The sequence below is a fragment of the Schistocerca gregaria genome, chromosome 5, assembly GCF_023897955.1.
Source record: "Schistocerca gregaria isolate iqSchGreg1 chromosome 5, iqSchGreg1.2, whole genome shotgun sequence".
Lineage (NCBI taxonomy): Eukaryota > Metazoa > Arthropoda > Insecta > Orthoptera > Acrididae > Schistocerca > Schistocerca gregaria.
The window spans coordinates 11,341,188-11,367,415 of record NC_064924.1 but is presented as its reverse complement, the minus strand read 5'-3'; the positions used below and the strand labels follow the sequence as shown (position 1 = coordinate 11,367,415).

General features: G+C 38.3%; 1 protein-coding gene across 1 annotated transcript in view; it reads right to left on the bottom strand.

Moving 5' to 3' along the window:
- Nucleotides 1–26,228, bottom strand: part of LOC126272638 (zinc finger protein 761-like) — a 355,681-nt gene that overhangs the window by 169,845 nt on the left and 159,608 nt on the right. Inside the window, exon 7 of the mRNA XM_049975612.1 lies at nt 16,707–16,803. Coding sequence (XP_049831569.1) covers nt 16,707–16,803 — 97 coding nt within the window. The remainder of the gene's footprint in view (nt 1–16,706; nt 16,804–26,228) is intronic.

Below are 26,228 nucleotides of genomic sequence, written 5' to 3'. Positions count from 1 at the left end.
ATGAGGGTTAGTAGAAATCCTTGGGTAACAGAAGAAATATTAAATTTAATTGATGAAAGGAGAAAATATAAAAATGCAGTAATTGAAGCAGGCAAAAAGGAATACAAACGTCTCAAAAATGAGATTGACAGGAAGTGCAAAATGGCTAAGCAGGGATGGCTAGATGACAAATGTAAGGATGTAGAGGCTTATCTCACTAGGGGTAACATAGATACTGCCTACAGGAAAATGAAAGAGACCTTTGGAGACAGGAGAATCACTTGCATTAATATCAAGAACTCAGATGGAAACCCAGTTCTAAGCAAAGAAGGGAAAGCAGAAAGATTGTAGGAGTATATAGAGCGTCTATACAAGGGCAATGTACTTGAGGACAATATTATGAAAATGGAACAGGATCTGGATTAAGATGAAATGGGAGATACGATACTGCGTGAAGAGTTTGACAGAGCACTGAAAGACCTGAGTCGAAACAAGGCCCCCGGAGTCGACAACATTCCATTAGAACCACTGATGGCCTTGGAAGAGCCAGTCCAGACAAAACTCTAACATCTGGTGATTAAGATGTATGAGACAGGAGAAATGCCCTCAGACTTCAAGAAGAATATAATAATTCCAATCCCAAAGAAAGCAGGTGTTGACTGATGTGAAAATTACCGAACTATCAGATTAATAAGTCACAGCTACAAAATACTAACGTGAATTCTTTACAGACAAATGGAAAAACTGGTAGAAGCCGACTTGGGGAAGATCAGTTTGGATTCCGTAGAAATATTGGAACACATGTGGCAATACCGACCTTACAACTTATCTTAGAAGAAAGATTAAGGTAAGGGAAACCTACATTTCTAGTATTTGTAGACTTAGAGAAAGCTTTTGACAATGTTGACTGGAATACTCTCTTTCAAATTCTGAAGGTGGCAGGGGTATAATACAGGGAGCGAAATGCTATTTACAATTTGTACAGAAAACAGATTGCAGTTATAAGAGTCGAGGGGCATGAAAGGGAAGCAGTGGTTGGGAAGGGAGTGAGACAGTGTTGTAGCCCCTCCCCAATGTTATTCAATCCCTATATTGAACAAGCAGTAAAGGAAACAAAAGAAAAGCTCGGAGTAGGTATTAAAATCCACGGAGAAGAAATAATAACTTTGAGGTTCACTGATGATATTGTAATTCTGTCAGACACAGCAAAGGACTTGGAAGAGCAGTTGAACGGAAACGACAGTGTCTTGAAAGAAGGATATAAGATGAACATCAACAAAAGCAAAACAAGGATAATGGAATGTAGTCGAATTAAGTCGGGTGATGCTGAGAATATTAGATTAGGAAATGAGACACTTAAAGTAGTAAAGGAGTTTCACTATTTTGGGAGCAAAATAAGTGATGATGGTCGAAGTAGAGAGGATATAAAATGTAGACTGGCAATGGCAAGGAAAGTGTTTCTGGAGAAGAGAAATTTGTTAACATCGAGTATAGATTTAAGTGTCTGAGAGTCGTTTCTGAAAGTATTTGTATGGAGTGTAGCCATGTATGGAAGTTGAAATGTGGATGATAAATAGTTTGGACAAGAAGAGAATAGAAGCTTTTGAAGTGTGGTGCTACAGAAGAATGCTGAAGATTAGATGTGTAGATCACAATACAAATGAGGAGGTATTGAATAGAATTAGGGAGAAGAGGAGTTTGTGGCGCAGCTTGACAAGAAGAAGGGACTGGTTGGTAGGACATGTTCTGAGGCATCAAGGGATCACAAATTTAGCATTGGAGGGTAAAAATTGTAGAGGGAGACCAAGAGATGAATACACTAAGCAGATTCAGAGGGATGTAGGTTGAAGTAAGTACTGGGAGATAATGAAGCTTGCACAGGATAGAGTAGCATGGAGAGCTGCATCAAACCAGTCTCAGGACTGAAGACCACAACAACAGCAACAACATGACACAGAGAAGATGCACAAATTCAATGCATGAAGAATAATCATAAAAATAGAAACAGACATTGGTTAGGTGGTTGACCTGCTAAAATATCAATTTACAGTTGCATGTAAATGCAAATCAGCTAATCTCAACTCCAGTAATGAAATGTTATTCATATTGGAGAAATTTACAACACAGACTCTCAGTTGCCAGACACTTTTAGAGTAACAGACAGAAGATTAGTGCAAACACAAATTTGTTGTAAATTCGTCAGTCAGAAGAGGAGATTAAGATTAGCTGCAGCTTTGGTACTTTTCGGCATGACTGATCTACGTAGTGAGCTTGATTTCTAACTAAGTCCTCAGCAGTGGAAGAAATGATGGGAGCACAGCAATTGAACCTGAACTGGGAACTGCCAGTCGATGGACTTGACCACTGGGCTATGGCACTTATACATGAGACCTGAACTACTGCTCAAAAAATCTCTCATGCTTTACTAGTAAATCTTCAGAGAGAACCCCAACCATGCAAAGTATTCTAGCAGCTTGAAAGGGGCACCTGCCTGCTTCCACTCAGACAGTTTGAGCCAAATTGGTGAGCCCATGTAATGTAACATTATAGGCTGTGGCCACCTCTGAATGAAATCTGTGATAACTCACTGATCCAAAGTAACTAATACTACTGCACGACGTAAACACAAAGTCATGTAATGAGCACATACTGTAACAGAACTGTGAGTTCAACTCAAGTTTCTTCACATACTTTGAAGATAATTATCATGATCTGTTACTGAAATGTAATGAAATATTCAATGAACATAAACATATGGTGAAAGGCACATTTACAAAATTCTTGCAGTGAAATCTATTAGTTACTCCAATTTCATTTAATGAAAAGACCCAGGAAACATGTCAGCAACAAACTCCATTCAGTAACTACAAAATATTGTGTATTATAAATTCCATATTACTGTAAAATTACATTTTCTGCATTTTTGAAATGTAAATCATATTCTTTCGATTTGTTTGTTATTGTGGAATATGAATAGTGATTTATACATCTAAATTCTGTAGGTTATTCTCAAGTACTGTTTAACTTTTCATAGAATTCATCAAAATTAACATTCTGAACAATGTAAACAACTAAATTCTCATTGTGAAAACCTATATAAGGAGAGGCTGCAACAGCCAGAAGAGGGTCACAGTCATTGGTTCAATTTTGTCAATCTCATGTGAGATCATTTGCTGTGCAAATAAACAATGTCTCAAAAAAATATCACTTTTCACCTACATCACTTCAGCAGAAACTGACAACAAATTAAAACAAGAGAATGGACTAGTTAAACAACTGAATAATTGGAAATAATTACGCATGAAATCATCATGAAAGACATAAAAAAGATAATGTCTTTAAATATCTTTTTCTTTCTTTTGTGTAGTAGTGATGGACAGCGTGTTAGGTCATGTTAATTGTAAACCATTTCTATTGTATGTGTGTTAATTATGCAGAACTGTGCAAAATGCAAAATTAAGTAGCTAATCAATTTCTGTTTCAACATATCAAGAAGCTTCCTAAAGAACAACTCAGGACACAGATCAAAGAACTAATTAACAGACTGATCAATAAAATAAATGTAAGGACTAACAGTTTAGCCAATAAAATCGACAGACCAAAAAAGAATTTGGCCAGTAAAATTGGTACTATGTACAATGAAACATAAAAAAGTGATAAAAGAGATTACAAAACTCAATAATTCAATAGTGGAATCGAAACAGCAAATTTATGATATAATCAGAAAATTGCGGACTTTTGGTTGTTGAGAAATCTAAGGCAGAACAAGCAAATGATCAGGCGAATCTTGACTTTCAGAACAAGTTAAGTAATGAAATTACAGTTGAAAATGTTTGTGCACCTGACAAAATTTGTAATGACAATATAATTAAAAAGTGTGAAGACAGAGTAGATGTTTTATGTATCATGTGATGTAGTTTATAACAGTCTAATTATACTGTGCAGTGAGCACATAGAAACAGACATTTTGTGTTAAATATAAGATCCTGAAGGTATTTCTACTGAGGTGTCTGATTTAGTCAGTTTTCCAGTGGACTGTACAAATAGTTTTTGTAACCTGTTGAATGTGAGAGATAAAAATGTTTGGAAGAAAATACGTAAAACTTGAAAATAAACCACTGTGTAGGAATGTTTATTAAGAGTTTTGTGAAAAACTAAAGCTAAGATGGTGGGAGTCATAGACAAAGAAATTTTGCAGTCAGTTTAAAAACATGTGAAACAAGTTAGCACTAACATAGTGAATGATGTAGACTTCTGAAAGACACTTAAATCTTGTGAGAAATCATTTAACTTTGATACACGAACTGCTTGTGCTGTTCAGGAACTACACAGTACCATGCTGAAGGAAGTTTCTGGTGATACTAAAGACCCAGAATAAAATGTTCACCCTGCAGTGGAGTGTGCCCTTATATGAAACTTCCTGGCCATAACTGTGTGCCAGACTGAGACTCCAACTCCGTACCTATGGCTTTCATGGGCAAGTGCTCTACAAAATTTCATATCAGCGCACATTCAACTCTGGTGAAAATTTCATTCTGAACAAATCCCCCGGGCCATGGCTATGCCATGTATCCGCAAAATCCTTTCTTCCAGGAGTGCTAGTCTTGCAAATTTTACAAGAGAGCTTCTGTGAAGTTTAGAAGGTAGGAGACGAGGTGCTCGCAGAAGTAAAGCTGCGAGAATGGATCATGAGTCATGAGTCATGCTTGTGCAGCTCAGCCAGTAGAGCACTTGCCCGTGAAAGACTAAGGTCCCAAGTTCGTGCCTTGGTCTGGCATACAGTAAAAATCTACTAGGAAGTTTCAATACTGAAGATGTCACTGACTTGTGTAATAGGCACAATTCTAACTTTATATGATGCAGGATACTGTCCGCCTTGATAGCTGAGTGGTCAGTGCGATGGAATGATGTGCTAAGGGGCCCAGGTTTGATCCCTGGCTGGGTAGGACATTTTCTCTGCTCAGGGACTGGGTGTTGTGTTGTCTTCATCATCATCATCATCATCATCATCATCATCATCATCATCATCTCATCCCAATTGATGCGCAAGTCGCCGAAGTGGCATCATCTCAAAAGACTTGCACCGGGCGACCAGTCTATCTGACGGGAGGCCCTAGCCACACGTCATTTCAGTACACTGATTAAGCTGTTATGTCAGGAAATTACCTAGTATAGAAAGTTTTGTCAAAGTTTTAATGGAATGATTTACTGATTTTTTTAAAAACATTTAGGATATTATGTTGAGAGATCCTTGCGTTTTGCTGGCAGAGAGTACAATTTCACACGTGGGCATGTCAACTAGACATCTGTAGATCTAATATATGACTTAGCTTACTGTGTAATGATTAACACAATAGATTAGATAGCATTTTGCCTTGTTGAATTGGTTATGGTAATGACTGACAACAGGGAACCTAATCCTTTGTGAAGGGTAATAATCTGAAAACTGGATAATTATTATTGAGGTGAAGTGTGAAACTTTAGATTTGCTTAGATGTTACTTACTAACTGACAATTGCAAGAAAGTTAGTCCGCAGATAATATGGTTTGTTCCAAAATCAGCTCACAGCAAATAAATGATTTTACTACTGCTATGTATAATTAATGAAGAAGTAAGAGGAGGTAATAGAAATCTTAATAGGGGCTTATGCATTAAAGTTAATTAATGACTGTATTTTGTGACCAGGTGATGTTCTGGAGGCAATTAGTAGAATGAATATCTATAAGAGTATTTAGCTGTTGGAAAGATTAAAATGTTCTCATGCATTTCGTAAAATTCAAGTGCTAGAAATATTCCAGTATAATAACATAGGCTAAACTTTTGAATGATCACATAGTTCATGAAAAATTTACACTATACTATGACCTCCGATAACTAATGACGACTTAGTTTACTGTGTGATGAATCAATTTTGTTTTGCACTAAATTAATGAATATTTTTAAAAATTATGTACCAGTTTACTGAGATCTCTGAACTGTGTTAGTAACTGATCTGCTGTATACAATTTGTAATAATTACATTGAAGAATGAGTATCTCTTAAGGTGACTGGAAATTAAGCTGTTGATAATGAAATGATTAGTGTAATTAACCAAATTAATTAACATGGAGTACTAATTAGCCATATTTATTAATTGTAATATATAAAAAAGTGTTTTACACTTGCAATGCTAACTAGGATTTCATGGCATTTTTGTGAATACTTACATTTTCAATATTTCTTGCAGTGTGACTACTTTCTTGTTTTGTTAGACGAGGAATATTATTGAGTTGAATAATATGAAGGGAAATCAGTGATTAACATTAATGTTGATAATCTGCAATTAATTAAGTTTTGTACATAGCTGGATATTTAATTTTTAATTTTTTTGTAACTTTAACATTAGGTGTCTTTATGAGAAACCGTTATTTACTACTGTTATGTTAAGCTAGTCCCTGGTTCAGATTTATTGTAGTAATTGTAACAACATATGACAATTTAATTGTGAGTGGATGCTTAAGGATTTTTTTTTTTTGAAGTCATTCATTTGGTTATGCTTTCTTAATTTGCATTTCACTATGGAATTGAGGAGACTCTTGAGCTGTAATTCAATTTCATGTGGATTTATCAGTTCATTCTGTCATATATTGTAGATGCACTTTAATAATTGTTGCAGTTTATCCTGGAATATTGTGATTATCATGAAGTGTTTTGCAAAATTTTACTTGTTATGGGTAAAATTAACAAAGGCAGGGGGTTAATTCTTCCATCATCCTACAGCAATGAAAATTAATAACTAATGGAAGAATATAGAAGTGTTTATGTGTTGTGCTGGAAATGGAGAGATAAATCTAAATATTTGCCACCTGTGAAAGCTATTTTTGCTTGTTCCATCTGTGATTTATGACATTTGTTGAGCATTATAGAAGAATAGCTAACTAAGCAGTCAGACATTGTAAATAATATGAAAGCCTTGTAAGAATCGAGTTAGAGAAGTTATACCTACTCTTGTCCTGATCTGAATGAACCAATGAAGGCTAATGTGGTTCAGAGTATTGTCTACGTTGTGACGATGATCAAGTGAATTTTGTTTTGCTACTTACACTATTTTGTTGGGATAGTGACAGTGATATGAGTAGAATGACATGTTAGGTATTCAACACTGATCAGCCACAACGTTATGACTGCCGACCTAATATCGCCATAAACCCGTCCAGCCACTAGCAGCATCACCTGGCGAGGAATGACTACTTTGACCATCATCACTTATTTTGCTCCCCAAATAGCAAAACTCCTTTACTACTTTAAGTGTCTCATTTCCTAATCTAATACCCTCAACATCACCCGACTTAATTAGACTACATTCCATAATCCTTGTTTTGCTTTTGTTGATGTTCATCTTGTATCCTCCTTTCAAGACACTGTCGTTTCCGTTCAACTGCTCTTCCAAGTCCTTTGCTGTGTCTGACAGAATTACAATATCATCAGTGAACCTCAAAGTTATTATTTCTTCTCCATGGATTTTAATACCTACTCCGAGCTTTTCTTTTGTTTCCTTTACTGCTTGTTCAATATAGGGATTGAATAACATTGGGGAGGGGCTACAACACTGTCTCACTCCCTTCCCAACCACTGCTTCCCTTTCATGCCCCTCGACTCTTATAACTGCAATCTGTTTTCTGTACAAATTGTAAATAGCATTTCGCTCCCTGTATTATACCCCTGCCACCTTCAGAATTTGAAAGAGAGTATTCCAGTCAACATTGTCAAAAGCTTTCTCTAAGTCTACAAATACTAGAAATGTAGGTTTCCCTTACCTTAATCTTTCTTCTAAGATAAGTTGTAAGGTCGGTATTGCCACATGTGTTCCAATATTTCTACGGAATCCAAACTGATCTTCCCCAAGTCGGCTTCTACCAGTTTTTCCATTTGTCTGTAAAGAATTCACGTTAGTATTTTGTAGCTGTGACTTATTAATCTGATAGTTCGGTAATTTTCACATCAGTCAACACCTGCTTTCTTTGGGATTGGAATTATTATATTCTTCTTGAAGTCTGAGGGCATTTCTCCTGTCTCATACATCTTAATCACCAGATGTTAGAGTTTTGTCTGGACTGGCTCTTCCAAGGCCATCAGTGGTTCTAATGGAATGTTGTCGACTCCGGGGGCCTTGTTTCGACTCAGGTCTTTCAGTGCTCTGTCAAACTCTTCACGCAGTATCGTATCTCCCATTTCATCTTAATCCAGATCCTGTTCCATTTTCATAATATTGTCCTCAAGTACATTGCCCTTGTATAGACGCTCTATATACTCCTACAATCTTTCTGCTTTCCCTTCTTTGCTTAGAACTGGGTTTCCATCTGAGTTCTTGATATTAATGCAAGTGATTCTCCTGTCTCCAAAGGTCTCTTTCATTTTCCTGTAGGCAGTATCTATGTTACCCCTAGTGAGATAAGCCTCTACATCCTTACATTTGTCATCTAGCCATCCCTGCTTAGCCATTTTGCACTTCCTGTCAATCTCATTTTTGAGACGTTTGTATTCCTTTTTGCCTGCTTCAATTACTGCATTTTTATATTTTCTCCTTTCATCAATTAAATTCAATATTTCTTCTGTTACCCAAGGATTTCTACTAACCCTCATCCTTTTACCTACTGGATCCTCTGCTGCCTTCACTATTTCATTCCTCAAAGCTACCCATTCTTCTTCTACTGTATTTCTTTCACCCATTCCTGTCAGGTGTTCCCTTATGCTCTCCCTGAAACTCTGTACAACCTCTGGTTTAGTCAGTTTCTCCAGGTCCCATCTCCTTAAATTCCCACCTTTTTGCAGTTTCTTCACTTTTAATCTACAGTTCATAACCAATAGATGGTGGTTAGAGTCCACATCTGCATTTGGAAATGTCTTACAATTTAAAACCTGGTTCCTAAATCTCTGTCTTACCATTATATAATCTATCTGATACCTTCTAGTATCTCCAGGATTGTCCCATGTATACAACCTTCTTTTATGATTCTTGAACCAAGTGTAAGCTATGATTAAGTTATGTTCTGTGCAAAATTCTACCAGACGGTTCCTCTTTCATTTCTCTCCCCCAATCTATATTCACACACTATGTTTCCTTCTCACCCTTTTCCTACTCTTGAATTCCAGTCACCCATGACTATTAAATTTTCGTCTCCCTTCACTACCTGAATAATTTCTTTTATGTCATCATACATTTCATCAATTTCATCATCATCTGCAGAGCTAGTTGGCATATAAACTTGGCATGGGCTTCGTGTCTACCTTGGCCACAATAGTGCGTTCACTATGCTGTTTGTAGTAGCTTACCCGCACTCCTATTTTTTATTCATTATTAAGTCGACTCCTGTATTACCCCTATTTGATTTTGTATTTATAACCCTGTATTCACCAGACCAAAAGTCTTGTTCCTCCTGCCACCGAACTTCACTAATTCCCACTATATCTAACTTCAACCTATCTATTTCCCTTTTTAAATTTTCTAACCTACCTGCCCGATTAAGGGATCTGACATTCCACACTCCGATCCATAGAACGTCAGTTTTCTTTCTCCTGATAACGACGTACTTTTGAGTAGTCCCCGCCTGGAGATCCGAATGGGGGACTATTTTACCTCTGGAATATTTTACCCAAGAGGACACCATCATCATTTAACCATACAGTAAAGCTGCATGCCCTCGGGAAAAATTACGGCTGTAGTTTCCCCTTGCTTTCAGCCGTTCGCAGTAAGCAAGGCCGTTATGGTTAGTGTTGCAAGGCCAGATCAGTCAATCATCCAGACTGTTGCCCCTGCGACTACTGAAAAGGCTCCTGCCCTTCTTCAGGAACCACACGTTTTTCTGGCCTCTCACCAGATACCCCCCCGTTGTGGTTGCACCTACGGTACGGCCATCTGTAAGGTTGAGGCACGCAAGCCTCCCCACCAACGGCAAGGTCCATAGTACATGGGGATAGGCCAATGGGAGAGCACAAATGTGTCATCTTCCAGGTGAACAGCTTCTTGAACCTGCACTACAGGACCGAGACAAGGTGGCGGCAGCTTCATTATGCCCTGGGGAATATTCACGTGCACATCCATTGGTCCAATGGAACTAGTGTGAAGCAGGATCATGATGGCCAAGAAGTATCATACACTGACTGCAGACCTTGTAAATCCCTTCATGACCATCATGTTTCTTGACAGCAGTGGCATTTTTCAGCAAGATAATGTGTTATGTCACAATGCCAGGAGTGTGATGGAATGGTTCATGGAACACAGTGGCAAGTTCCAATCGATGTGCTGGGCCCCCAGCTCGCCAGATCTGATTCCAATTGGACACACCTGGGATATGGCTGAACATGTCGTCAAAGCTCGTCAACTCCCCCCCCCCCCCCCCCTTTCCTCCCCAGGATTAGGTGAATTGTATGTGCAGATGTGGTGTAACCTCCCTCCAGTGAGCTACAAAGGCCTCATTGCTTCCATGCCACAACACATCGCTGCTATTATCTGTGCCAAAGGTGGACATAAATAGTTGCTCATAATATTTCAGCTGATCAGTGCACGTGAATTATTACACTGATGCAAGGGCACTTTAAGAATAATGAAGATCATATGGATTATTGTGTTGACATTGTTGATAAGGATGGTATTAATTATGATGATGTTGAATGATGAAGCTACAGTTATGGGCTTTGTATTAAGCAATTTGGTAAAGCATGTTCATGCAGTCCTGTGGAATGGATTGCTGGTAAAAATATCCATAATTATTGTGAGAGTAATTAACAAAAGTACCTGTGACAAGACAAAATTTTAATCTTGTGAACAGCTAATTTTGCAAATATGTTAATGAAGCAGTGTCTAAATTAAACTGTAAACTGTATGTTGAGCAGAGATGTGTGGTCTAAAGAACAAGTAAATCCAATGGTGTTAGCTGAACTGCTGACTGAAATAACATAAAAATCTATGAACTGTAACACTGAAAGAAAATTTCAAACCCTTGCTAACTACTGATGACAGTGCTGCTAAGGCAGAATCACCAAACACAGACTTCCGAAATTCCTTCACCAAAGAAGACAAAGTAAATATTATAGAATTCCAATCAAAAACAGCTGCCAACCTGAATAACTTAGAAGTAGATATCCCCACAGTAGCAAAGCAACTTATTTCACTTAGTAAAATCAAGTCTTCTGGACCAGATTGCATACCAATTACTCTCTTTCAGAGTTGTTGTTGTTGTTGTGGTCTTCAGTCCTGAGACTGGTTTGATGCAGCTCTCCATGCTACTCTATCCTGTGCACGCTTCTTCATCTCCCAGTACCTACAGCAACCTACATCCTTCTGAATCTGCTTAGTGTATTCATCTCGGGGTCTCCCTCTTCGATTTTTACCCTCCACGCTGCCCTCCAATACTAAATTGATGCCTCAGAACATGTCCTACCAACCGATCCCTTCTTCTGGTCAAGTTGTGCCACAAACTTCACTTCTCCCCAATCCTATTCAACACTTCCTCATTAGTTATGTGATCTACCCATCTAATCTTCAGCATTCTTCTGTAGCACCAGCTTCTATTCTCTTCTTGTCCAAACTATTTATCATCCACATTTCAACTTCCATACATGGCTACACTCCATACAAATACTTTCAGAAACGACTCTCAGACACTTAAATCTATACTCGATGTTAACAAATTTCTCTTCTCCAGAAACACTTTCCTTGCCATTGCCAGTCTACATTTTATATCCTCTCTACTTCGACCATCATCACTTATTTTGCTCCCAAAATAGTGAAACTCCTTTACTACTTTAAGTGTCTCATTTCCTAATCTAATATCCTCAGCATCACCCGACTTAATTCGACTACATTCCATTATCCTTGTTTTGCTTTTGTTGATGTTCATCTTATATCCTCCTTTCAAGACACTGTCCATTCCGTTCAACTGCTCTTCCAAGTCCTTTGCTGTCTCTGACACAATTACAATGTCATCGGTAAACCTCAAAGTTTTTATTTCTTCTCCATGGATTTTAATACCTACCCCAAATTTTTCTTTTGTTTCCTTTACTGCTTGCTCAATGTACAGATTGAATAACATCGGGGAGATGCTACAACCCTGTCTTACTCCCTTCCCAACCACTGCTTCCCTTTCGTGTCCCTCGACTCTTATAACTGCCATATGGTTTCTGTACAAATTGTAAATAGCCTTTCGCTCCCTGTATTTTACCCCTTTAGAATTTGAAAGAGAGTATTCCAGTCAACATTGTCAAAAGCTTTCTCTAAGTCTACAAATGCTAGAAACATTGGTTTGCCTTTCCTTAATCTTTCTTCTAAGATAAGTCGTTAGGTCAGTATTGCCTCACGTGTTCCAGAGTTTCTACGGAATCCAAACTGATCTTCCCCGAGGTTGGCTTCTACTAGTTTTTCCATTCGTCTGTAAAGAATTCGTGTTAGTATTTTGCAGCTGTGGCTTATTAAACTGATTGTTTGATAATTTTTACATCTGTCAACACCTGCTTTCTTTGGGATTGGAATTATTATATTCTTCTTGAAGTTTGAGGGTGTTTCACCTGTTTCATACAAATTGCTCACCAGATGGCAGAGTTTTGTCAGGGTATGCTGATGGAATAGCTCCCTATTTGACAATCATACACAACAACTAACTTGACGAAAGATCTGTGCTCAGAGACTGGAAAGTTATACAGGTCACACCAATATTCAAGAAAGGCAATAGGAGTAATCCACTAAATTACAGGTTGATATCATTAATGTTGATATGCAGTAGAATTTTGAAACCTTCATTGTTTTCAGACATTATTAATTACCTCAAAGAGAATGTTCTACTGACACATAGTCAACATACATTTAGAAAACACAACAAGCTCTTTAATCACACAAAGTGCTGAATGCTTCTAACAAGGATTTAAAACCGATTCCATACTTCTATATTTCCAGAAGGCTTTCGACACCACACCTCACAAGCAGCTTTTGATCAAATTGCTTGCTTATGGAATATTATCTCAGTTATGCTAAAGGATTCATGATTTCCTGTCAGTGTGGTCACAGTTCATTGTAACTGATGGAAAGATACTAAGTAAAACAGATGTGATCTCTGGCATTCGCAAAGGTAGGGTTATATGCCCTCCGCTGTTCCTTATATATACGAGGCCTGTTCATGAAGTTTCAGAACATTGTCCATGAAATTTTTCTGCACTTACTCTTTACTTATTGTGCATGGTCTCCTTCAAAATACTCTCCTCCACAATTGATATGCCAGTCCCAATGCTGATTCCCCTTCTAGAAGCAGTCCTGGTATGCCTCTTGATGTATCACGTACAGTGCCATCTGCAAATTTTCTTTTATCTCATTAATTGTTGCAAATCTTTGCCCTTTCAATAGGGATTTCAACTTTGGAAATAAAAATTTCATTAAAAAAATGTTCACTGGTCCTGGTCTGGAGAGTACAGAGCCTGTGTCAGAAAGGTGATATCATTTTTCGTGCAATTGTCATGCACTATCAGGGATAATGTGCGGGTGCGTTATCAAGATGCATGAGTCATGAATTGTCTCACATTTTCTCACAGGCATCGCAACACGTCCAATGGTACCATGTGACACAAATTCATGATGAACTGATCCTTTACAGTCAATGAAAACTATCAGCACAATTTTCAGATTGGAACTGACCTGACAAGCTTTCTTGGTCTTGGAGAACCTTTCTTGACAGATCATGAAGATTGAACCTTGCTCTCAACATCATAACTGTTGACCTTCATCTCATCACCAGTCATGATTCTCTTAAGGAACATCTAATTCTCATTTGTGTGATCCTAAAGCTCTTCACAGATCGCAAGGCAAAGGTCTTTCTGGACTTGACTCATGAGCAATGGAATGAACTTGGTGGAAACTACACACATTCCGAGATGCTGTGTCAGTGTTTCATGACAGGATCCAGCTGAAATGTTATATTCTTCTGTAATCTCTGGGACAGTCAGTCTTTGACTGTCATGCACAATTTTGTTGACATTCCATGGATGAGCGTCATCGGTAGACTTTGAAGACCATACTGAACGAGGATCACCTTTAACTTATGTCCAGCCATTTATAAACCATGTGAATCATTTGTATCACTAAGTATGGCTTAAGCTCTCATCACTGTAGGCTTCCTGCACCATTTGTTGTGACTCTGTAAACGTTTTCTTAAGTTTCATGCAAAAGTTAATGCAGACATGTTGCTCCTCTAACTCCGCCCTCTTGAAATTCAGAAACTGTACGACACAACATTCCATTCAATACAGTACTGAACAATAGCTAACACATGTATAACAATGAAACGTCTGGCAGCTTTAAACACAGGCATGTGCAGGGATACCAACAGCATTTCACTTCAACACACCATTGATGTGGAATTATGAATGTTCCGGAATTTTTTGAACAGACCTCATAAAAGATTTAGGAGACAATTTGAGCAGTCGTCTTACATTGTTTGCATATGATGCTGTTGTTTATCGACTTGTAAAGTCATCATAAGATCAAAACAAATTCCAATGTGATGCGGAAAGGTGCAAAAATTGGCACTTGACCCTACATAATGAAAAATTTGAGGCCATCCACATGAGACATAAAAGGAATCCATTAAATGTTTGTTACATGATAAATCAATCAAACGTAAAGGTCATTAATTCAACTAAATAGCTAGGGGGAAGGTGAACCAAAGACTGCGTTTTATTGGCAGAACTCTTGAAGATGCAAAAAAAAACTACTAAACAGACTGCCTACACTACCCTTATCTGTCCTCTTTTGGAGTAGTGTTGCATCGTGTGTGATCCTTACCAGATAGGAGTAACAGAGCACATCGAGAAAGTTCTAAGAAGGGTAGCAAGTTTTGTATTTTTGAGAAATAGGGGACAGAGTCTCACAGATATGAAACACGATTTGGGGTGGACATCATTAAATCAAAGGTATTTTTCATAACAGAGAAACTTTCTCATGAAATTTCAGTCACCAACTTTCTCCCCCGAACGTGAAAATATTTTTTTGATGCTGACCTGCATACAGAGAAATGATCATCATAACAAAATAAGGGAAATCGGAGCTTGCGGGGAAACATATAGGTGTTCATTTTTTCTGTGCACTGTTCAAGTGTGGAATATTAGAGGATTATTGTTATTGCAATTCGATGAACCCTCTGTCAGGCACTGACGTGTGATTTGCAGAGTAACCATGTAGATGTAGATGTAGATACTTCCTACATGCAATACTTTGGGAGGGGAGGGGGTAAATGAAACATTATAGATCATCTTTAAACAAAATTTGTAATACCTAAGCAATCCAATACCTGAGTAACCAATACTAATGAACGATGTACACAAGTAGTTGATAAATGTAAAGAGCATATATTGTAACAGTGCTGTAAGGTCAATTCAAGTTTGTTTGGGTACTTTGAAAGTAATTTTGATGATTTGTAAATGAAATATAGTTTTTACCTAAAAGTACATTCAAGGAACATAAACAAATACTGAAAAATACATTTATAAAATTCTTGAGGTAAAAATCTATGTTTAATGGAAAGACAAAGGAAACATGTTAGTAACAAAATCCATCCCATAATTAAAAAGATACTCTGTATTATAAATCATGTATTATCATTTTCTGTTTTTTGGCTTTGTAAACGATATTTTCAAGAACTGTTTAACTTTTAACTGCAATAATTGAAATTAACATTTTGAACAATGTAAACAACTACATTCCGATTGTAAAAACCTATATAAGGATAGGCTGCAACAGCAAAAGAGTGTCAGTCCTTGGTTCAATTCTGTCCAGCTTAGTGTGATGTAAATATGTTATGACTCTCAAGGGTCATAATCACGATGAAGTTGAATATATCAATTTTAATTTTACGTATACTGTTTGAATACATTTACATTTTATAATTAATAGCTTAACAACGTGAGGAATTAAAAAAGATGGTGGCAACAAGAATCAAACATGACCCAACTAGTCAATGCACTTGATGAATGGGCCACAGAATCACTACATCAACTGCTCCAAAAAATCCCTCATACTTTATGCCTGCACAATAAGTTACACGCACATTCAAAGAAAAATACTAACCTGATGCTATGAGCAATGTAACACTCACAGCATCCAAAGGGATGATGTTACATCTGAGTATGCATCGTCGAAAACAGCTGCATCCCTTAGTTGAGTTGATCGTAGCATATATCTCAATCATTTCAGCACTCGACACTGGTCTCTAGTTATCATGGAGAGATCAATACTAAACATCTATTTTATTTGAATACCAGCATGCATTCGAAGATAAATGGCATAATTTTAGTGCGGATTCAGACTTGCATTCGAAGAGAAATGGCATAATTCTAGTACAATATTTACAGTGTGCTATAGTACATAACACATGGTAACCGGCCGCCACTCTTCCCTACTTCCATTTATGTGCTTCTGGGCATTTATAGACGCATAATAAAGTTACAGCAGTATTTTCACAGTTCCTGGCATGGCAGTACCACACAAGCAATAAGCAATTAATTAGACTAGCAAGTCAGATGCCTCTGTTGTCTGTTGCACTTGGAATAAATATCAGTCAATTCTCAATTCTACGTTCACCATCTAAAATGAAGTAACTTAATGAAGCCTTACTAAATCTTAAAAGATGCATCAGCTTCATTCATATGAGATTCTTTTTTCAAGTGTGATGTTTTAAAATGTAAAATTTTAATTGAAAATACTTACTGTGCAGGATTTCACTGTCTGGTCACTGGAGTAGCTCAGCAAAACTGTTTCAGTGCTGCCAACAGGAACTTCTTCACAATGTATTAGTTCATCAGCCCTAAAAAAATCACATATAGATTACAAAAAAAGCAGCATTTGCTCAAGCTAGAAGAAGAATTAATATCTGCCACTATATTCTCCTCATCAGCTGACATTTAATCCACTAAATCCATTACACATGATAAGAATGCTGCCTCAATACATACAAGGGCTGTTTAAAAAGTAAGGTGAATTTTCAAATTGCACAGGCATGTACATTTGATTATCAATTTTTTTTTCCCCTAAACATACATTCACAGTTTCAAGTGTACGCAGATGCCAATGACGAACCTCTTTCTGGATTCCCCAGCACATCAACAACAGATGGTACCATCGAAGCTGTGAAGCAAATCATTATGGAAAATCATCAAATTACTGTAAGAGAAGTTTCTGAGGATGTTGGCATATCAGTCGGCTTGTGTCATGACATTTTCTTGGATGTTTTGGGCACATGACGCGTGTCAGTGAAGTTTGTTCCAAAACTTCTCAATTTTGATGAGAAGAACCATTGCATGAGCATTGTTTAGGAGCTCTTGAATGATGTCAAAGGTAATCCTGATTTGCTCAAAAGGGTCATAACTGGTGACAAAACATGGGTTTACAATTATGAAGTAGAAAACACAGCCCAATCGGCCCACTGGAAGGATCCCGCAGAGCCAAGACCAAAAATCATGCCAAGTTCAATCAAATGTCAAAGGTTTGCTCAATGTTTTATTCAATTACCGTAGTGTAGTACATCATGAATTTTTGCCTCAAGGTCGTGTGGTCAATAAGGAGTATTACCTTGACATTATACGTCATTTGCAAGAAGCAACTCACAGAAAACATCCAGAATTGTGGAAAAAAATTCATGGCTTTTGCATCACGACAATGCACCTGCTCACTCATCACTGCTTAGAGATTTTTTGGCCGAAAACGACACGCAATCTTGCCTCAGCCACCGTATTCACCAGATTTGGAACCCTGCGACTTTTTCCTGCTTCCAAAACGGAAGAGACCTATGAAAAGGACAAAGATTTTCAATGATTGAGGAAATAAAAACTGCATCACTGGAAGTACTCACGGATGTACCAAAAAGTGCTTATGAGAAGTGCTTTGAGGATTGGAAGAATCATTGGCACAAGTGTATTGTATCTGAGGGGGGGGGGGGGGGGAGGGGGTTACTTTGAAGGGGACAACATGAATATTGCTGAATAAATAAATATTATTTCATAGAAATGTAAAGTTACCTTACTTTTGAACACACCTCATCCAATAATTAACCTCCAAGTTTGTTTTTGTCAATATGAGATCAATCTATTAGTTTTAAACTTTTCAACATACATACCTTTAACAACCCCTAGAGAAAAAGAAAGGGGCAGGGGGAAGACAAAGGGAGGAGAGGGAGAGACAAAGGGAAAGGGAGGAGGAGAGGAGGGTCGGGATGTGAGAATTTGTTGGAGTGCGAGTTCCCGACTGTAAAGTTTGAAGTAACTAACACCCAGTGGGATGGTCTGAGAGACTGTGCAGCAGTGAAGTGCAGGTCCTTCAAATTGTGCTGCAGAGCATGTCCAGTGATCAGGTGCCCCATGTGCCTGAGGCACGCAGGGAAAAGAAGCTCGGAGTAAGGGTAACAGTTTGAGAACATAGTACAATGTGACTCTGACATTGCATTAAAAAGAAGATGAGACACAACATCTTGAAAGACATGGATTCAAGCAGTTGGGATGATACCGCATTTCTCAATTTCCAAAAAGCATTTGACTCTGTACCACAACTATGCTTATTATCGCAAGTACGATTGTATCAGAAATTGAGCAAAACTGGTGACTGGATTGGGAATTTCTCAGTAAAGAGGACACAGCACTGTATCTCACATGGAGAGGCGGTGTCAGATGTAGAAATAACTAGAGATGTGCACCAGGGAAGTGTACTGGGATCCTTCCTGTCTGTGTTGTACATCAATAATCTTGTAGACAATAGCAAGCTCACACTTTTCGCAGATGACACAGTTATCTATAATGAAGTATTCAGTGATAAAAGCTGCACAAATATTCAGTCAGCTCTTAATAAGATTTCAAAGTGGTGCAAAGACTGGCAACTTACTTTAAACTTACAGAAATGTAAAACTGCATACTTCTCTGAACTAAGGAACTACGTGTACTGTTACTACAACATCAATGAGTCACAGTTGATGTTGGTGAACTAATGTAAGTGCTAATATGTAATAATCTGTAGAAATATGAAATGGAACAATCATTTAGGGTCAGTTGTATGTAGAGCAGGTGTCAGACCTTGCATTTCTCTAGTATTCTACACTGAACCAATCCTGTAATACAAATACAAACACGTTCAGTAACAATTTTTCATGTTTCATTAAATTACACAATGGGGTGTGGGTCCATCATCACAGGTTCCAAAATGCATTGCATAATTTAATGAAACATGAAAAAATTGTGATTGAAGGGTTTTTTATTCATAATACCTGGTAATTGTATCCACGAAAGGCGTATCAGTTCTGCTGTTACCGTCAACATCTAAATCTACATATGATTAAAAAAGTGTATGCATGCCAAATGTCACAAAAAACTGCATAACCTAGAGCAACACTATTATTTTACATTGATGGATCTGTGAAGTGTATAGCATCCATTAGAGTTAGCTCTGGAGGATCGGCCCAGATGACATTCAAGGTTCCTTCCAGGCACTACCAATAATGCCAAAAGCCAAATGTTCAAATGTGTGTTAAATCTTATGGGACTTAACTGCTAAGGTCATAAGTCCCTAAGCTTACGCACTACTTAACCTGAATTACCCTAAGGACAAACACACACTCCCATGCCCGAGGGAGGACTCGAACATATGCCGGGAACAGCCGCACAGCGCATGACTGCAGCGCCCTAGACCGCTCGGCTAATTCTGCGTGGCTGCCAAAAGCCATTTGGACTGAAGAATGCAGCAGTGACATCCCAGAGCCTACAGAGAGGATGTTGTCATGTCTAAAACTGGGAGAGTTGATGACAAAGTATTTTTCAAGGAAACACAGGTGCACATAACCCACAAAAAGGATGTAATCAGATTCAATGAGCCAGGAAAACAATGAGCCTGGAAAAATGTCAGTTCTTGTTAAAAGAGGTTTGCTACTGCAGCCATATTATTGGTCATAATGAGGTATGAACTCTAACTTGTGTAAGCTGTATGAGAATCTCCTACTCCTGAGGTGATAAAGGAGCTGCAGTCCTTAATTTTTCTCAATAATTTACTGTATTATAAATTCGCAACAATGAACTGATCACTTGCCTGATGCTCGCATGTCATTTCCACAAAGTAATACGCAAAGGCGGGAGAAGAAAGGGGTGGGTCAGCAGATACACAGTGTACAGTGTGCAACAATCCAGAAAGCACTCTGCCTCTGTTAGTTTGTGAATATAGAATGTGCTTTTTTTCTTTTCCTTGTGCTCTATCACTTACAATAGATTGCCAAAACAAGACATGAGCTCATAATGCTCTGACGCTAAAAAGACAACTAATTCTACATACAGTCAGTAGTTGAGAAAGTCTAAAACACAGGCTGCAGAATGCTTTAAGATCCTGAAGTCTACTCTCCCTCTCTCATCAATAATAATCTCAAGGCAGAAGATAGAATCATTTCGTGGCAACAGTAAGTGAATGTTGCCAGCCAAACATGAAGAGGAGGAGGATTCACTGTTTGAATGGTTCCAACATATGCACTCATAGAAAATTCTGTCATCTGGCATAATGCTTCAAGAAAAGATCCATGAACTCATGCAGAAAAAGGGAATTTCTGAGGGCTAGCTGTGGGGTTTTCATCAGAGACGTAAAGTCAATGCAATCAGTGTTTATGGGGAGGCACATAAATTAGGAAGACGCCAATGAATGGGCATATAAATTGCAATTCAAGATCTCTCATTTGCATCATCCAAGAGATGTGTTTGATATGAATGAAGTTAGCATTTTCTGTAACTTGATATCTGAGAAATTACTACATGTCAAGTGCAATAAATGTCATGGAGTAACATGCAGCAAAGAGAGAGAGAGACTGTGGTCTTGTGTCTCAATCCAGATGATTCTGAGAAGCTCAAACCATTAGTGACTGGAAGATACAAAAAAAAACCTACATTTCTTTAAAAATGTCAACCTATTTTATCTGCAAACCATCATGAGAGTAGCAGTAAAATCTTCATATCTGGCTTCTGAAGGTTCAACAACAGCAGCAAGGAAGAGCAATATTTTGCTACCTTAGGACCACTGCTCAGCACATTCCAAGTACAGATGTTGTCTTTGTAACTGCTAAAGGCTGCCATCAGTGCAACTTAACTACAAGGTACAGTCCCACACTGGAAAGTACTACATGTTATCCACAATATATCTGCTGTTTGAACATCAACAAAAGCAAAACAAGAATAATGGAATGTAGTCAAATTAAATTAGGTTCAAATGGGTCTGAGCACTATGGGACTTAACTGCTGAAGTCATAAGTCCCCTAGAGCTTAGAACTACTTAAACCTAACTAACCTAAGGACATCACACACATCTAAGCCCGAGGCAGGATTCGAACCAGCGACTGTAGCGGTCACACAGTTCCAGACTGTAGCCCCTAGAACCGCTCGGCCATTCCGGCCGGCAATTAAATTAGATGATACTGAGGGAATCAGATTAGGAAATGAGACACTTAAAAGTAGTAGACGAGTTTTGCTATTTGGGCAGCAAAATAACTGCTGATGGACAAAGTACAGAGGATATAAAATATAGACTGGCAATGGCAAGAAAAGCATTTCAGAGGAAGAAAAATTTGTTAACATCGAATATAGATATAACAATATTAGAGAACGAAAGTTGCTACTCGCCATATAGCGAAGTTGCTGAGTCACGATAGGCACAACAAAAAGATTCACACAATTATAGCTTTCAGCCATTAAGGCTTTTGTCAGCAATAAACACACATACACACATGCTCACATATACTCATACAAATGTAACTTGCACACACGTCTGCAGTCTCAGACACCTGAAACCACACTGCGAGCAGCAGCACCAGTCCAGTGCATGATGGGAGTGGCAATTGGGTGGGATAAGGAGGAAGCTGGGGCGGGGAGGGGGTTAAGAAGCAGAAAGAAGAGCAAATAAAAGAAATTAAAAGACTGGGTGTGGCGGTGAAATGATGGCTGTTTAGTTCAAAAATGGTTTAAATGGCTCTGAGCACTATGGGACTCAACTGCTGTGGTCATCAGTCCCCAATGGCTGTTTAGTACTGGAATGGGAACAGGGAGGGGGCAGGATGGGTGGGTGAGGACAGTGACAAACAAAGGTGACTATAATTGTGTGAACCTTTTCTTTTTGTTGTGCCTATCGCGACTCAGCATCTCCGCTATATGGTGAGTAGCAACTTTCCTTCTCTAATATTGCTACATTCCATCCTGGATTATCCATGGTTAAGTGATAGGAAGTCTTTTCTGAAGGTACTTGTTTAGAGTGTAGCCATGTATGGAAGTGAAATATGGGCGATAAACAGTTTACATAAAAAGAGTATAGAAGCTTTTGAAATGTGGTGCTAAAGAAGAATGCTGAAGATTAAATAGGTTACTCACATAACTAATGATGAAGTACTGCCTAGAACTAGGGAGGCAAGAAATCTGAGACACAACTTGACCAAAGGAAGGGATTGGTTGAGAGGGCACATTCTGAGACCTCAATGGACCACCAATTTAGTATTGGAGGAAAGTGCGGCAGATAAAAATTGTAGGAGGAGACTAAAAGATGAATACAATAAGCACATTCAGAAAGATGTATGTTGCAGTAGTTACTTGGAAATGAAGAGGATTGCACAGGACAGGGTAACATGGAGAGCTGCATCAAAACTGTCTTTGGACTGAATACAACAGAAAACATCAAATAAAAACTACAAATTCTGTTTTAACAAATATACAAATATTATTACTTTTGTCGATATTGAAATTATCAACTCCATTATCGTCCTGCACACAGTGAAATTGAGCAATACGTTATTTTCTGTTTGATTTTCAACTATAATTTTGGAGTTTATATAAAAGCCTCACTCAACAGAAGTATTTCAATACGAGATTATTAAAATGATTCACACAAAATCTCAGAAATTTGAGTGTGTATTTGCAGATAATTTGATTATATTGACCCAGAACTTGGATAAAATTTTCACTTCTGTTACAAAAGTTCATTTCATCTTAAATATTTTCTCTCTACCAATACCCACAAATTTAGAAGTGTGACATACTCTGCATTTGAACCTGACATTCTTCCCTTTGATACCAAAACTTAACAATACAGTCAATCTTGTTTGAACTGCTATGGTTTCAAGCAGGACATGGCACACATTCATCTGTATTTGAGGGGTGATCTTTCTTGCAGTTGTCTAGTATGCCGACAATGCATGTTTGAATGCTTGCCTTTACCAACAGTATTTCTTCTTCAGATATACTCTTCATTATCTTTTAGAGCGCTTCTTGTAGCAGAATACAGATTGAACTTTCTTGTCGTAATCAAATTTTTTACATCCTTCAAGTAGACTTTCATTAAAGATGAGTTATTGCTTTTTACCATGCCTACTTCTGCAACTCACCGCATCAAAATATTCATAAGATTATGTACTTCATCATGTAGAAATGGATCCCTTTGGACATTGCTCTGAAAACTGAGTATAATTGGTTCCAATAAAGGTACTGTTGAACTAAGGAATGTCAGTTTTCAAGTTTCATTTTTTCTTTGACACCATCAGAAGCAATTCTGAAACTTTTGATTTCTTTATCTCAGTAACATAAGGTCAAATACGTTCAAGAATTTATACAACTTTTTCAGCTGTGCTGAAATTTTCAACTCCTCTTATACCAGAAACTGACATAGGAAGAACTGCAGATACAGTCATGTCAGTATATTGTGGCATCCATGCAGGCGAACTATGAAATAAATAATGAGGCATTCTTAAAAATGACACATTTTCCCAGTTATTCTGGGTATGACTGCTTTAAAAGGGCTGTGTACCAGTTTGTAGACCATCAAAATATTCTTACAGTTCATTGTTAAAGAGATTTAATGGTTTTAAAATCACTCGCCCTTCCACACAACACTTTTTTTACATGTTTGAGCAAATCATTTGCCCTTGTACACTAAAAAATGGAATCACATTAAAATATTGTTATGAATGATGTATCATGGTCCCAAAGTCACTCATATGGGTCTTTCAAGGAACAATATTCAAGCTTTCATGAAATTCAAGTACACTCAGTTGACATTTGTCAACAACAGTAAGAACTACACCTGAAATGTGGTGCCAAGTCGTATAACATCGTAATGAAGTTTTGATATTTACAACTGCATTTTCTTTGCAATTTGACTATCTGGATGTAATGAAGAGCATGTACAAATACAAATAATTTTTATTATTTAAATTTTACAATGAGTATGCCTTTTTCGTCCATTCCCTTTCAGCTGACGCTACAACAATCGACCAGTTTATGCCTGAATAGGCCAAATCGTCACCAGCAAAGCCGCCTTGCCAGTCAAATCACATCACCAGATCAGCTAACTTGTGAGACTGAGGGCTCTTGAATCCACAACCACAACATATCGCTCTCATGTTCTGAGCAACCGCCTAGAGCAGACACTAAACTCCTTAGTTCCTTCACCTCTGAATTTTCCATTCTTCTTCTCTGAGATAGGGGTTATGTATGAATGAGATGTGCTTGCTTGTGTGATTGTGTGTGTGTTTTCTTTTCTTTTCTGAAGAAGGTTTTGGCCAAAATCTAAGTGTGTAACAGTCTTTTCATTGTGCCTGTCTGAAACTCAACATGTCGTCTTAATGGTGAACAACAAACTATTCTTTACAATGTAATTGGTAATGTAATGTAAACAGATAGACAAAATCTACTCACCAAGTGGCAGCAGAGGAACACGCACACAAAAGAATTTAACTTTTACAAGCTTTCGAAGCCAGTGGCTCCTTCTGGCTGAAGCGTTGAAGGGGAAGGAACAGGTGTGAAGCAAAAGGACTAGAGAGGTTTAGAAAAAGGGGTACAGTTCAGAAAAGCTACAGAGAACACCAAGTCAGGGGAGACTTACTGGAGAGTACGAGAAGGACTGCTGGGGACTGTACTGGATAAGATCTGAAAAACTGAGAGCTTAATGGTGGTAGACAGAGTAATATGAAAGACAGAGATTACTGCTGAAATATTGTGTATGAGTTACTACGAGTGGAAAGCTAAGTGGACTGTGTGTAACAGTGACAGCAGGGGGACAGCAAAAAACAAGACAGATCAGAGAATGAAAGATGTAGAAAACTAAAACAAAAGGAAGAAAGTAGTAGTTACTGGGAAAAATGCTGAGACAGAAGAAATTAACGTAAATTAAGGCCAGGTGAGTAGCAAGAGCCAAGAACATGTTGCAGCACTAGTACGCACTTGGGGATTTTTGAGAAGCTCGTGTCTTAGGAAAGAATCCAGATGGCACTTGGGCACTTGTGCTGAAACAGGCACCGAGGTCATGTACTCTGCAAAAGAATGTCGTGTACCTGGTATACGCAATCTGCCTATGCCCTTTCATCCTAAGACATAACTTGGTAGTAGTCACACTAATGTAAAAGGCCAAACAGTGTTTACCTAACAGCTGGTTTATGATGTGTCGCTTCACAGGGCTCTTCCTTTGATAGTACATGTTTTTCCAGTTACAGGGCTGGTACAGGTGGTGATGAGGTGGTGCATAGGGCAAGTTTTGCAGTGGGGATGGTCACAGGCATAGGAGCCACAGAGTATGGAGATGGGTGCAGAAAGAGCACAGGGTCTGCAAAGACATTGACGAGATCAGGAGGGTGGCAAAAAGCTACTCGAGGGGTGGTGGACAAAGGACGTCTTTTCAGGGCATGATTTTAGGAAGTCATGGCCTTGTCAAAATAGCTCATTAATACAATCAAAACCAGGATAAGACTGGGTGACAAGTGATGTGCACCGAAGTTGTTTTTTGGAGGGATCACCAGTACCCAGACTGGAAGTGACGACCTGGGAAATCCGCTTTTGAACTAGGCTGGTGGAGTAATTAAGTCTAGTGGAGATGGAGGTGAGGGTGGTTGTGTATTGCTGCAAAGAGTCTGCATCCAAACAAATACATTTGCCTCGAATACCAGGGCTGTATGGGACAGAATGTCTGAGATGGAAAGGACAGCAACTATCAAAACCTAAGTACTGTTGCTTGATAGTAAGTTTACTGTGGACAGAAGTGCCTAGCTGGCATTTAGTGAGGATGAGATCAACATCAATGAAAGTGGCATGGGACATGGAATAGGACCACGTGAAATTTAACTGGGAGAAGGTATTTACAGGTTTCAGGAATTTTAAATGGTTAACCTCACCACGAGGCCATATGGCAAAGATGTCATCAAACCATCTAAATCAAAGCACAAGCTGAAGGCTCCCTGGAAAG